This window comes from Callorhinus ursinus, unplaced genomic scaffold (assembly GCF_003265705.2).
Source record: "Callorhinus ursinus isolate GAN/ISIS: 27379988/994484 unplaced genomic scaffold, GSC_fseal_2.0 scaffold10, whole genome shotgun sequence".
Classification (NCBI taxonomy): domain Eukaryota; kingdom Metazoa; phylum Chordata; class Mammalia; order Carnivora; family Otariidae; genus Callorhinus; species Callorhinus ursinus.
In genome coordinates, this window is record NW_027397072.1 from 81,406,399 (window position 1) to 81,420,414 (window position 14,016).

The 14,016-nt window shown below is 43.6% G+C and overlaps 1 protein-coding gene across 3 annotated transcripts in view; it reads left to right on the forward strand.

Annotated features, from left to right (window-relative positions):
• Positions 1-14,016, forward strand: part of IL1R2 (interleukin 1 receptor type 2) — a 33,111-nt gene that overhangs the window by 14,071 nt on the left and 5,024 nt on the right. For 2 of the 3 annotated variants that reach the window (XM_025869056.2, XM_073897896.1), the window contains 5 exons: positions 1,524-1,651; positions 2,415-2,679; positions 7,736-7,916; positions 10,765-10,939; positions 13,052-13,114. In XM_025869056.2, the coding sequence (XP_025724841.2) occupies positions 1,524-1,651; positions 2,415-2,679; positions 7,736-7,916; positions 10,765-10,939; positions 13,052-13,114 (812 nt within the window). Of the gene's footprint in view, positions 1-395; positions 489-1,523; positions 1,652-2,414; positions 2,680-7,735; positions 7,917-10,764; positions 10,940-13,051; positions 13,115-14,016 lie in introns of those variants that run through there. The other variant, XM_073897895.1, reaches the window with a different exon arrangement.

Consider the following 14,016-nt stretch of genomic DNA (forward strand, 5'->3'; position numbering starts at 1 on the left):
ACTCACTCATCACTTCCAATTCCCTGCTAGGTTTCTGATCATAAATATTCCTTGGTATTTTCTGGGACTGGGTATCTTGTAGGCCTTGAGGGCTATGAACAAGACTGGGCTTCTCTTTTCAAGACTGTCCCCACCCATGGGGAGCCAGAGAAGAAACAGTCATGGTAGGTGTCTTGGTTGCTCCCACGTGTTTCCCCTCCGGACGGAACTTGGAATTCCTCCCACTGGAGGTGGGGGTAATTTCCCCACCCCACTGATGGCGGCTCTGGCCACGTGACTTGCTTTGGCCAGTGGAACGTGGGGCAGACGGGAGTGAGCTAGTTCTGGGCAAGGCCTTGAGTGCTCTTGCCCACATTGCTTGCGTTTTTGCCATCGCAGGAGAGGATCATCTCCCAGGCAGTCATAGGTCCAGGGACGATGAGAGACACATGGAGCCAACTTAGATCCCACCCAAAGCCTGGAGCCAAGCCTAACCCAGCCTGATCAAGGTCAGATCCACAGACTTGTGAGCCAGAATCATTTTACACCATTGGCATGATCGCCTTGGCGATTGTTTGACGCATTTCAGTGTTGAGTGTTGAGGTGGATTGCTGGCAGTATTGTTGGGACACTGGGGAGCTAATACAACAGGTAATTACGATATGGTGTGAGAACTGCAGGGAGATACAGAGGCACCTGGTGCTCTGGTCTCGGGGAGGTATGTGGCCAGGAGTGCTTCATGAACTTGTGTAACCTATTCACTATTTGGACCTTATTTCTCTCCCTGCCCCCACCAGCATGCTGTAGACCAGAGAGTCAGTGGTATATATAATATATATAATGCAACAGTGTATGTCGGAATTGTATGTAAAGTAAGAGCTAATCCATAAAAACAATAGAAAAAGTTCTCCAACAAGTAAAATATGAGGACCTTTTGACTTCTAGTGATTAAATCACTCATTCATTCATTCAACAAATAGAAGTTAGGGATATAGCTGTGAGTAAAATAAAGTAGGATCTTTGAGCCCATGAGCTGGCCTTCCAGAGGGAGGAGACACGGTTGATGGTGAATGCCGTAGAGAGCAATAGTGTAGAAAAGAAAAATGTGGAGCATTGATCAATGGCAGAAGGGTGGTGCAGTTTTACACAGGAATGTCAGGGAAGACCTCACCACGAGTGATGCTTGAGTAGAGACCTGAAGGAGGAGAGAACCTGAGCAGTGGCCATAGCTGAGGAAAGAGCATCTTAGCACAGGGCAGGGCATGCTAAGGCACACTTCAGGAGAGACACTTAGAATATGGAACACCTATTCCAAGACACCTTGTAAGTACTCTGGGGATTTGTTATTAGGTGTGCTCAGTGAATATAGCTATTGAGGAGCAACTCCAAAACTTCGGCATTTTTCTTGTTAAAAAGTCTAAAGTCTAGGCAAAAAGTTTCTATCATCAGGTGAAGCCTCTAGAACCTGCTTCTGGGACCGTCTTCAGGGTGTTGTCTCTCTGGCTGTGTGTGGCTCCTGGTGACCCCTCTGTCTCCTCCTATAGGCTGCGGAGTGCTGGACCTGAGAGCTCCACCTCCTGTGTCCTCCAGAAGTTGCCAGAAAAAATGTTCATCTTTTACATGTTGGTAATGAGCGTTTCAGCCTTCACCATTCCGCCTGAGGAACACACAGGTAAGAAGTGAGTCTTGGGGCGCCTGGGTGGCACAGATGGTTAAGCGTCTGCCTTCGGCTCAGGCCATGATCTTGGGGTCCTGGGATGGAGCCCCACACTGGGCTCCTGGCTCAGCAGGGAGCCTGCTTCTCCCTCTCCCTTGGCCTCTCCCCCCCCCTGCTCATGCTCTCTCTCTCTCTCTGTATCTCTGTGTCTCAAATGAATAAATACAGTCTTAAAAAAAAATCTCTTCTCAGCTGAAGAGAGCTTGCCTGCAGCTTCTCTGGGGAAAGTAGTTGTTTATCTAGTAAAGTTGGTTGTTTTCAAAGAGCAAGGTGGGGCAGATCCTTCCTCCTAACCATCTCCTCTGTTGCACGGAGCTTGCTCTGGGTATCAGTCATTCCTGCCAAAGAGTGAGTCAAGGAAGTGGTGCTTTTGCCCTCAATAAAAGATGCTTTTAGATTTTAACCACATGTCTTGTCACAACTAAGCTCTTTTTCTGTCTGAACTCAGCCAAGATCTGCTTTTAATGTTAAGGAGTCAACAAGTGAAGAATATGACCCAACTTTTTAATCATTTTTTGTCATCCTGTGAACCGGATTTAACTTTTCCCCCAAAATTTAAATTGGAATGGACAGAAGCCCTAAAGTTGTTTTTGGGAATTTTGAAGTCATTATAACCCCAGGGTGCAGGTCACTTGTTAGGGGCACTTGGCTTCTTCAGATGTGCCCATCAAAGGAGGTTTTGGACCCAAAGCTTGACTGTGGTCTCCCTGTCCTTTAGTGGCTGCCGAAAACTGCAAATTTCTTGGCAAGCATTTCAAAACCGACTTCAGGGTAGAAGGGGAGCCTGTGGTCCTGAGGTGCCCCCAGGCGCAGCTCTGGTTGTGGGCGTCTGTCAGCCCCTATGTCAACGTGACGTGGCGTAGAAACGATTCTACTGGAAAGGTCCCCGGGGAAGAAGAGACGCGAATGTGGATCCAGGATGGTGCTCTCTGGATCTTGCCAGCCTTGCAGGAGGACTCAGGCACCTACATCTGCACTATCAGGTAAGCCCCCACAACACCCCGGGACTAGGGTAGGAATGGGTCTCCTTCCAGAAGGGCTTCTGCACGGTTTTTCAGTGATAACCTGGATTTCAAAATCCAGTGCATAGGTGAGAAGCTACCTTTAGTCCTCTTCACAGTTCCTGAATACCTCCTACCCGAGAGCCTTCCCCAGATGCCGTCATGGCTCTTTCTCTCCCTTCATTGAAGTCTTTGCTCAAACGTCACCTCTTTGGAGAGGACTTCCCTAGCTCCTTTACCTAAACCAGTACTCCTGACACACTCTGTCTTTCCCCTGCTGGTATTTTTCCTCACCTGACACACTCATGTGTTTACATATTTAATGTTGTCTACCCCTTTAGAATGTAAACTCTAGGCCGACAGGGACTTGATCCATTTTGTTCATGCCTGCGTCCACATGGACAGAAGAAATCGATGTAGAACACTGGATGAGACTTTAGGAATGAGTTCATCCAACTGCTTATTGTACGTGTGAGGGGACGGAGCTAACTTATAAAGTGTTCCCAGGTGGTAGGTGTGGAGCTGAGACTGGAACCCACAGCCCCTGATGTGGGGTGTAGCCCCCTTCCTCTTTGTCCTGTTGCTTTTTGTTTTTTTAATTGTGGTAACATATGCATAACATCAGAATTATCATCTTTATCCCCTTTTATACGTACAATTCCGTGTGTTAAACACATTCACATTATTGTGCAACCATCACCACCGTCCGTCTCCAAAACTCTTCATCTTCTCACACTGCAGCTCTGTGCCCGTGAAGTTAACCATGAATTCCTCTCTCCGCCTCCCCCCATGGGGGCTCCCCTCCTGGCAGCCCCAATCTATTGTCTGCCTCTGTGAATTTGACTGCTCTAAGTACCTCATAGGAGTGGAGTCAGGCAGTATTTGTCCTTTGGTGACTGGCTTCTCTCACTGAGCACAGTGTCTTCGAGGGTCATGCAGACTGCGGCATGCATCTGAATTCCCTTCCTTTTTAAGACTGAATAATATTCCATTGCATAAATATACCATACTTTGGTTACCCGTTTATCTGTCAGTGGACATTCTACCTGCCTTTTGGCTATTGTGAGTAATGCTGCTCTGATCATAGGTGTACAGAGATCTCTTTGAGTCCCTTTTACTTGTTTTGGGCGCAAACTCAGGAGACAATTCGTCGTTCTATGTTTAATTTTTTGAGGAACCATCATATTGTTTGCCAGAATAGCTGCTCCATTTTTACATTCCCACCGGCAGTGCATCGGCAGTGCACACGGGTTCTAGTGTCTCCACATCTTTACCAACACTTACTATTTTCTGGGTTTTTCTTGGAGAGGGATAATAGCCATCCTACTGGGCATGAAGTGATAGATTATTATGCTTTTGATTTGCATTTCCCTAATGATTAGTAATGCTGAGCCTCTTTCCATGTCCTTTATTGGCCGGAAGTCTATTCAAGTCCTTTGCCCATTTGTAACTTTAAAATGTTTTTGTTGTCTTATTATTTTACATTTCTTTTAAAAATTGAAATATAATTAACATGCAGTGTTATGTTAGTTTCAGGTACGGAGTATAATGATTCAGCAGTTCTGTACGTTTCTCAGTGCTCATCACTGAGTATACTTTTAATCCCCTTCATCTATTTCTCCCATCCCACCACCCATCTCTGGCAACCACTAGTTTGTTCTCCGTATTTAAGAATTTTTTTGTTTGTTTGTCTCTTTTGTTCTTTGCTCATCTGTTTTGTTCTTAGATTCTACCTGTGAGTGAAATCATATGGTATTTGTCTTTCTCTGACTGATTTATTTCACTTAGCGTTATTCCATCTAGATCCATCCATGTCGTTGCAAATGGCAAGATTTCATTCTTTTTTATGGCTGAGTCATATTCCTCTGTGTGTGTGTGTGTGTGTGTGTGTGTGTGTGTGTGTATCACATCTTTATCCATTCTTTAATCAAGTTATTTGTTTTTGAATTGTAGGAATTCTTTATATATTCTGGCTCTCAATCCCTTCCCACATATATGATTTACAATTATTTTCTCCCATGCCACGGGTTGCCTTTTTACTCTTTTGATAATGTTCTTTGAGGCACAAAGGTTTTTAATTTTGATAAAGTTCAATTCTGTTTTTTCTTTGGTGGCCTATGTTTTTGATATCCTATCTAAGAAATCATTGCTGTATGTAATGTTGTAAAGATTTACCCTGTGTTTTCATCTAAGAATTTTTATAGTTTTAACTCTTATGTTTAGGTCTTTGATCCATTTTGAGTTAAAGTTTATACATTGCATAAGGTAATGGTCTGACTTCATTCTTTTGCAAGTGGCTATCCAGTTTTCCTAACATCTTTTATTGAAAAGACTGTCCATTCCCCATTCAGTGGTCTTGGCAAAGCTTGCTGCTTCATGCAGGAGAAAGCTGTAGGTGTAGTTAGTGTTGGTGATTTTAAACCTTGCCTGGCTAAGTTCTCCTGAAAGGATTAAGGCAGACTGGGAAGTAGTGTTCCTGGTCTTCTCTCTTCAGCTGCTGCCTGTATCTTCCCCCCAGGCTCTGCCCACTCCTTCTACCAGCTAGCTTTAGAGTCTCAGCACATTTCATAAACCTGCTTGATTTAAGGAGAAACCGTACCTACGAGTACTTTCATTTAGAAAGAGAACCAAAGAAAGCACATTCATAGCACAAGGGAATTACTGGTGAATGGGAGAATTTCAGACAATATCAGCCCCAGTCCTAGATGGTGTATGTGTGTGTGTGTGTGTGTGTGTGTGTGTGTGTGTGTGTGTGGTGTATGGGGGTGGATGGGTGAGTGTGTTCAGTCCTGTCAGTGAACCCTGCCTAGGAAATAGTTAGGCAGTCTCTTATTTCCATATCAGGGCAATGTGGATATCTGATTTTACAATAGCTATAAATGCATAGTTATGGAGAGCACCATAGAAAATGGTCCATATATACATCAAAATGCCTTTTCTTTCCCAAAGGCAATACTTATTGATTACTGAAGTGATAATACGCAAAAATCAGGGAGATGTGAGCTGAGTCATGTTTGTCTTCAAGTTTGTTTTTATACTCGATTAAAAAATATTACCCTTATTTTATTTTCTATTCTTTTTTTAAAAAAAGATTTATTTATTTATTTTAGAGGTGGGCAGGCAGAAGGAGGGGGAGAGAAAGAGAATCTTGAGCAGACACACGGCTGAGTGCAGAGCCTCATGTGGGGCTCGATCTCACCACCCTGTGATCATGACTTGAGCCGAAATCAAGAGTCAATCAACCGACTGAGCCACACAGGCACCCCTTTATTTTCTGTTCTTGTAGAAAAAGAGAGATCTGAGATTGAGGGGGGCAGAAGAAATCCCAGGGTCAAGGTTTTTTAGCATGTGAGAGAGTCTCCCTGGCTGGTCTTTAGAACTCTCTTCCAGCTCTAAGATTGGGGTTCCAGCAGAGTGAGAATCACCAATGGTTGCCCTAATACCCTTTGGCAGGTATTAACACAGCCATGTTCCTGTGAGTTTTATAATCTTCTGACCTAGAACCCACTGTCAACCAGGGTGGGCAGGTTATGCTGCTAAATCAAACAGCCCCCAAGTTTCAGTGGCTTAAAACCACAAAGGTTTATTTATCACACATGCAACAAGCCTACAAAGCCCATGATGGTTTGGCAGACAATCAGGAACCCAGACTGAAGGAGCAGACATTATCTCAAATGTTGTTGGTTGTCATACCAGAAGGAGACATGTTTTAGAGTGTCTCGCTTGGCTATTGAAACTTTGTGTACAAGAGACACACATACATCCCATGGACTAGAAAAAGTCCTATAACTGCACCCACCCACAGTGGGGCCACGATGTGTAATTCCACCGTTTGCTCAGAGTCGGGGAACTGGACATACTCGGTGAACAGCACTAATTACCACCACCCCACCATGTGGGGATGCCACACCACACGGAGAATGTGAGTGGTGATCAAGTTATTCCCCACCCATCAGTCTTTTGAGTTATTTTCACGGACTGTCTTGCCCACGGGGAATTACCAGATCAATAATGTGAACAGGTTTGGAACTCTTGATATGTGTAGTAAGTTTGGTTTCCGGAGATATTGCCTGAATTTACGGGTTTTCCCAGAGCCTTCCTTGGCTTCTAACTTTGGTTTGACCTCTTAGTAGCTCTACAGCCTTAGGAAATGACTTCATTTCTGCATACCTAATTTTCCTCATCTAAAAATGATATAATAATAATTCCTACCTTGTAGGGTTGGAGAATAAATAAAATAACATATATAGAGCACCTAGTACAGGCCTCTTCCGGCTGGTACAATGACTCTTTTCAGGTATGCGCCGTTCTTTAGACTTGTCCTTATTTGCCTTTCTTTGACTTACAGTGAAATATGTACTTTTCAAGGTGATAGTTAGCTTTCTGCATTTCTTTGTGCCTAAAATGTTTGTTCAGCTTTTTCCTTTTTTTTTTAGCCAGACATGAAATATCATATTAGATATTGGTTTTATCTATTTGAATTAATTCTTTTTACTTTCAGGTAGTAAGCTTTTGTCACTTACTTCTCTCACGTATATTTGTCACATTTTGTTCCTTCTTTAGATATAGACTGTTTAACCTTTTGCTGTTCAGTCCTTCCCTGCCCCACCCCGCCCCTCCTTATACAGCACATTCTCACGGTTTCTGTTGATTATGTAGCCAGGGACTTACTTAGCTGAGATGACTATATTTTTATGTTTTTCTGTTTTTTCCCCATGTTTTTATCAGTGTTATGCCTCCGCCCTTTCCCCAGTTCTAAGGTCTTGATAGAATTATGATACTGAGGTTAGAATTAGGTGAACCAAAAAAAAAAAAACCCCAAATTAAAAACAAACTTGCCAAGTTCATTTCCCCCATGCAGTATCGCAAAAATATTTAAGAGATCTTACCCAAAGTTCTCCGCAGTTTTCTGAAATTTGGCTTCAGTTGATAGATGATTCCCAGAATTTAATGGGATTGGGGAAATTATTCTCAATTTCATTTAGCATTGCTGTTATTTTGCCTTATCATTTATTATGCTTTTTTCCCTTGACTTCAGAAATGCCTCTTACTGTGATGAAATGTCCGTTGAGCTCAGGGTTTTTGAGAAGACAGAAGCTTCCCTGCCTTTCATATCGTACCCGCAAATTCTAACCTTGTCAACCTCTGGGTCCTTAGTTTGCCCTGAGCTGAGTGAATTCACCCATAACAAAATGGACGTGAAGATTCAGTGGTACAAGGTACATCTTTAAAAAATTGCTACTTTAATTAAAACGTGTCTTTACTAGCCACAGGAAAGATATAAAATACCCATTCTGAAGGCAACACATTCACTTTTATATTTCTGTTTTTTTTTTTTTTCAACTAGTTATTTTAAAAAGGGGCGTGGGGCGCCTGGGTGGCTCAGTTGGTTAAGCGACTGCCTTCGGCTCCGGTCATGATCCTGGAGTCCCAGAATCAAGTCCCGCATCGGGCTCCCTGCTCAGCGGGGAGTCTGCTTCTCCCTCTGACCCTCCTCCCTCTCATGCTCTCTATCTCTCATTCTCTCTCTCTCTCAAATAAATAAATAAAATCTTTAAAAAAAGGGGGGGGCGTGATTAATATGTTCTGTTCATCTGTGTGTGGCTTGGGTAAGGGTCCTCAGAGTAGAATTTTGAGAAACCAGAATTCAAAATGAATGCAGAGTAAGTGACAGCTGAAGAAAATAGCTTTTCACACTGTCATTTGTCTATAGAAATGTAGGGAAAAAAATAAATGTAGAGAAAACTACTGGTTTAGTTAACATCTGTGTACACATTTTAATGAAGCCTTTTTATTTTATTTATTTTATTTTTGTTAAAGATTTTATTTATTTATTTGAGAGAGAAAGAGAATGAGAGATAGAGAGCAGGAGAGGGAAGAGGGTCAGAGGGAGAAGCAGACTCCCCGCTGAGCAGGGAGCCCGATGCGGGACTCGATCCCGGGACTCCAGGATCATGACCTGAGCCGAAGGCAGTCGCTTAGCCAACTGAGCCACCCACGTGCCCCTTAATGAAGCCTTTTTAAAGCACATGATAATTAACTTTCGGGCTAAAGGAGTAAATATAAACAATTTGTTTTCTTGACTGATTGAATAAATACTATCATAGATCACTTGTGTAGAGCAGGTGTGGGCAAACTATAGCTTATAACCAGTGGCCAAATTGACCTGCCACCTGCCCGACAGCTCAGGATAGTTTTCACTTTTTTAAATGGTTAAAAAAAATTAAAAGAGGGGCGCCTGGGTGGCTCAGTCTGTTGAGCGTCCGACTCTTGGTTTTGGCTCAGGTCATGAGATCGAGGTCCACGTTGGGCTCTGTGCTCAGTAGGGAGTCTGTTTGAAGTTTCTTTCCCTCTGTTCCTCTCCCCTGAGCGCACGCTTGCTCTCTCTGTCCCTCTTTCTAAAAGAAATAAATCTTTAAAAAAAATTAGGGGTGCCTGGGTGGCTCAGTCAGTTAAGCGTCTACCCTTGGGTCAGGTCATGATCCCAGGGTCCTGGGATCAAGCCCTGTGGGCTCCCTGCTCAGCAGGAAGCCTGCTGCTCCCCCTGCCTGTTCTCTCTCTCTGTCAAATAAATAAATAAATAAAATCTTAAAAAAATATTAAAAGAAGACTAGTATTTCATGATATGTGAAAAAGATATAAAATTCAAATTTCAGTGTCCATAAATACAGTTTTACTGGGGCATGGCCATGCTGTTTCTGTGGTCTCATACTGCAAGGGCCAAATTGAGTAGCTCTTTAAACTTAGCAGAGGACAGAGGCCATATGGACTGTAGGCCTTAAATATTTACTGTCTGGCCCTTAACAGGAAAAATTTGCAGACCCCTCATATAGACAGACCATAGACTGATACTGAAAAGTACAGTTAATTGTTTAAAATTTGATAGAAATGAATCCTTTAATCAAGAAAAGGTCAACCAGTTGACTGGTATTATAGCTACAAGATACATATAGGATACCAGTGCTAATCATTACTGAGCAGGTACTGTGTATAATTCTGCTCTAGATTCCCTGGCATATAACCTAACAAAGTAGGGATTGTTAATATCTCCATTTTACAGGTTAGGAAACAGAGAGACAGAAATGTAAGGCACTTGCCCAAGGTCACACAGCTGGTAGATGGGGAAGCCAGAACTCCAGCACGGGAGGCCAGGCTCCACACACCACTGCCATGCAGGGAGCCCTGGGGGTTTGGGGGCCTTGGAAGAACTGGGGTGCTGAGCCCCGTTTGGCTTTTTTTTCATGTTTGGGGACTCATGTTAGGGACAATAAAATCTCTCTTTTTAATTAAATATATTGTAAAATAATACTTTATGAGCCACTAGCTGACAAACTATTCCAGTTTGTCTGTGCTCCCGTTCAGAGCAAGATTCAGAGATGACTTGAAGTTATATTTGACTGTCTCAAGTTTTTGATCATGGTTTTGAAAGATAGGTTCCTGAGAACACATTGTGCTCACTGGGATATTTACTCAAATCCCATTCAACGTTTTCTGTTATTGGAGGCCTTGCTTTTGAGAGTTCTGTGGTGCAGACCCCACAGAATCTTTTGTCCATATGGAAAGTGTGCCCTTGTTCCTCACACTTAGTTTTTTCTTACACATTTTCCTCTGTCTTTACAAACTCCTAAAATTGAAAGGATTTTCAAAGTCATTACTCTAACATCATTTCTTCATTTTTCCTGAATATTACTTTCACCCTGAATATTTCTGAATATTACAGTCAACCTGATGACATACTACTACTCTTCCCTCCATGTTTCCCAAGGTGGTAATGGCTTTGTTTATCAAATAAGAGATAGTTTCTTTTTTTTCCCCGTTGTGCTTACACAGATGTGCTATAAACATTGTGGTTAAACAAATCCTACAATTTCGTTTTATCTGTTAACAAATTCCCTCTGTTAAAAAATACAGTTAGTGGTATGTCCAAAGTCCATTCGCCAAGTAAATACCAGGGCAATTCTTGGGTTGCTTATTCAACATTGATTGATAATATGGGTGATATTCATATATAGCTTTTGAGATATAAATTAGTACATAGCATAACTCTGAAAAGTATTTTCCCTTAAGGATTCTGTCCTTTTGGATCAAGACAACGAGAAGTTTCTAAGTGTGAGGGGAACCTCTCGCTTAATCATCCAGAATGTGTCTGTGGAGGATGCGGGTTATTACACTTGTGCCATGACATTCACCCATGAAGGCATGCCGTACAACGTGACTAGGAATATTGAACTACGTGTCAACAGTGAGTACTTGCCACTGAGGGATCTCCCCACCCTGCCAATAACAAGCATGCAAAGAACAAATGAGGATTCACGTAGAATTCCTTGAATGTCTTTGGTATGAAAGGAAAACAGACCTATCAACTTGCCTAAAGCATCAGGCTAATGAGACATGTGTGTGAAGCTTTGAAAGATAGAAAACGGGGTGTTTTTATGAGGAAAGGTGAATCGCTGGGTAGTTGATACAGTTCCAAGTGTGGCTAAAACACACCAGCAGAGGGGGACAAACAGTGGTTCGCTGGGAAGGTCCCTTTGGAAGGCTTGCACCTCCAGGGCCAGCCATCAGAACATGGTTGTCATAACTTTATGTATAATTCTAGGATATTAAGATTTTATTGGATTTTTCAGTTAGAAGGCTATGCATTGACATAGCCAGTGGAGATTCCCCTTTCTCGGGCTTCCCCAAGGCACGTGGCCCTTGAAATCAGAATTTCAAGGTGTGAGTGCTCTCATTGGCTTAAATGAGTTCTACTTGAAAATAGTGTTGTGAACAGTGTTGATGAGTATTTAAAATTACTTAGCATTTACTGCCTACATGCTGGACATCAAGTTTAATGCAAGGAACAGAAAAGTGTTTGAGTCCTGGACTCTGCCCTAAAGAGTATGCTGCTTTTCTTTATTTTATATACTGAATACACATTTGGAGTTTTTTTAGGGCATTTCAGAGGGCTTTTGGAAATATATTAAGGTTAAATAATTGGTCCATGAAGGGAGAAGTTTAACTTTTTTTCCCCTCCCAGAGAAAATCCAGAGATTCAGTTTTACCACAGGGAAAATTGTGTCTCCCATGGGCTGAAATCTCTAGATTACGTAGTCTTGTGAGGATTCATTCATATCAACTCCTTGTTCCCCGGCGGGGGATTCACGGGGACTTCCGGTGACTTTCAAAGGGTTCAGAATTATCCTGGCCATGTGATACTGCACAGGAACACTAGGGGGCGACCAGCCCACATATTACCCCGGCTTGTGATCACACTTGTTTTCTCAGGACTTCTCAAAGGGTGGTCTAGCACTTGGGTGCTCACTAGACTTGCAGAATCTCAGTCTCCATCCAGACCTACTGGGTTAGAAACGGGACCACTGCAATCTGTGTTTAACACCTCCCCCCCCCCCGTGATGCTGATGCACCCTCAGATTTGTGAGGCACAGAGGTATTTAGCCCCTGAGGCTTTTTTTTCCTTGCCCCTCCATTGTCCCAGCCTCTGCGCGGCAGGCATGTGATTATGTGTGTTGGTGGGGGGGCGATTGAGGGGAGGCTCCTCGTCTTGGTCCAGAAGCCATGTGCCCCTCCACTGTGAGTGACGCTGCCTAATGCTTACTCATGTTAGGATTTCAAAATGCTCTGCAGGGAAGACGTAAGGATGGAGCGAGTGATCATGGAGATGGGCAGCCCTTTGCCCACCCCAGCCATGCTTTTTGCTCCAATTCAGGTGCCCACTTTCTTCAAGCTGTTGGGAGACCTGCCTCTTGGGGAGCTGGGTTCCTATTCAGAGGTCCACCTCTATCTGCCTCCCAAAGCAGTTTATGTTCTCCATTAACAAGACATATTAGCCAATGCTGGGTTATGCTCTTTATCACTCAGTGTGGGATTCGCAGTATAAACAGGTGGTTCCCAAATTCCTGTGTCTTTATTTATGTTTTTGAAGTGACTCTGCAGTATTCTGTGGCAGGCACTCGGGGAAGCAGGAATGGAGAAGAGGGGGAGATTTTAGGGCAAATAGACATTGGGATAAAGCCTATCTTGTGGGAATTGTGAACATTACTATTAAGAATTCATTCAGGAAGCCGGGGAAGGGAATGGTTAATTATTTATCACAGAGCAAAGAACATCTGTTAGTGGAATGTGTATTTTAACTGTGGTCTCTTCCAGTAATATCTCTTCTGGGAAAGGCATTGGCCAAAGATGCTCAATTTTGTGGAGAGCCTGTTTCCTTTGCCAGACAAAGGTCGAATCTTACAATGGCTGGCCATACTGTAGAGGATAACTTTGTTAATTAGCTAAACAATGGAACTTGAGTCTCAGCTTGAAATGATGGCTTCCCTAATTGAATCTCTTTTCCTCATATCCTTCTCAGAAAAAGAAGAGGAGACAATTCCTGTAATTATCTCCCCCCACCAGACCATATTAGCTTCACTGGGTAAGGCCTACAAGGACTGTGTCATGCACAGGGATACCTTCAGTTCCAAAGCCCTGGGGTCCCCTGTCCCTGGGGTGTGCAGTGTGCCTGGGTGGGACCCTGGAACCCCGGCGTGAGAGGCAGAAACAACATCTTTCCTTTTGTTAGATGTTAGAAATGGCATTGTGTGAAAATAGGTATACTTTGTTCCATGAACACCTGCCCTGCAAAAATCTAAATGTAAAAATCCCAGTGTTCTGGTGGCAGTTATCAACCGTGTGAGAGGATTAACAGCATGATTCCCTTGTGTGGCCAGTACCTGCAGTATGTTTTAAATAAGTCTCTCTACCAAAACTTGGCTGATGCATAGCATTTCCCTAAGAGTCCATCTGTAACGTGAGGCTGACCCTGTCATGGCTGGCCCCACAGAGATGGTCTCTTGTTGCCGAAATGGCTGCTCGGCGGGTCAAGGTGGATGATGAGAGTGGCTGACAGGGTTTTGCATTTTTCACCCCATTTGTGGCTGTGGCTTGGGCTGTCCTGGCCAGTGCCCACTTCCCTGTTGACTGCCACCGCGTCTCACGGGATGCCGCTCAGTGCCAACACCGACCCCGTAGGGGTCCTTCTGTAGAAGGAAAAGCTGCTCAGGGCGTCAGTGTGGCTCACTGAAGGTCAAAAGCCACGCTCGAGTCAGGGTGGGCTTCGGACAGGCCTTGTGTGTCCGTGAAGCCTGTGCCATTTTGGTGTTTGTTTCCCTATAATGGTTTTGTAGGCCTCGTCCTCCCTCCGTCCCTTCCTTCCCATCCATACATCCAGCTCTCCTCTGTTCTGTGCTGGGCTTATATTTAAATTTTAGTTGGTGGCCATAGAGAAGGGGGACTTTTGTGCAGACGCTGGGATTGCTGCCTCGGCCCTTGGAACAA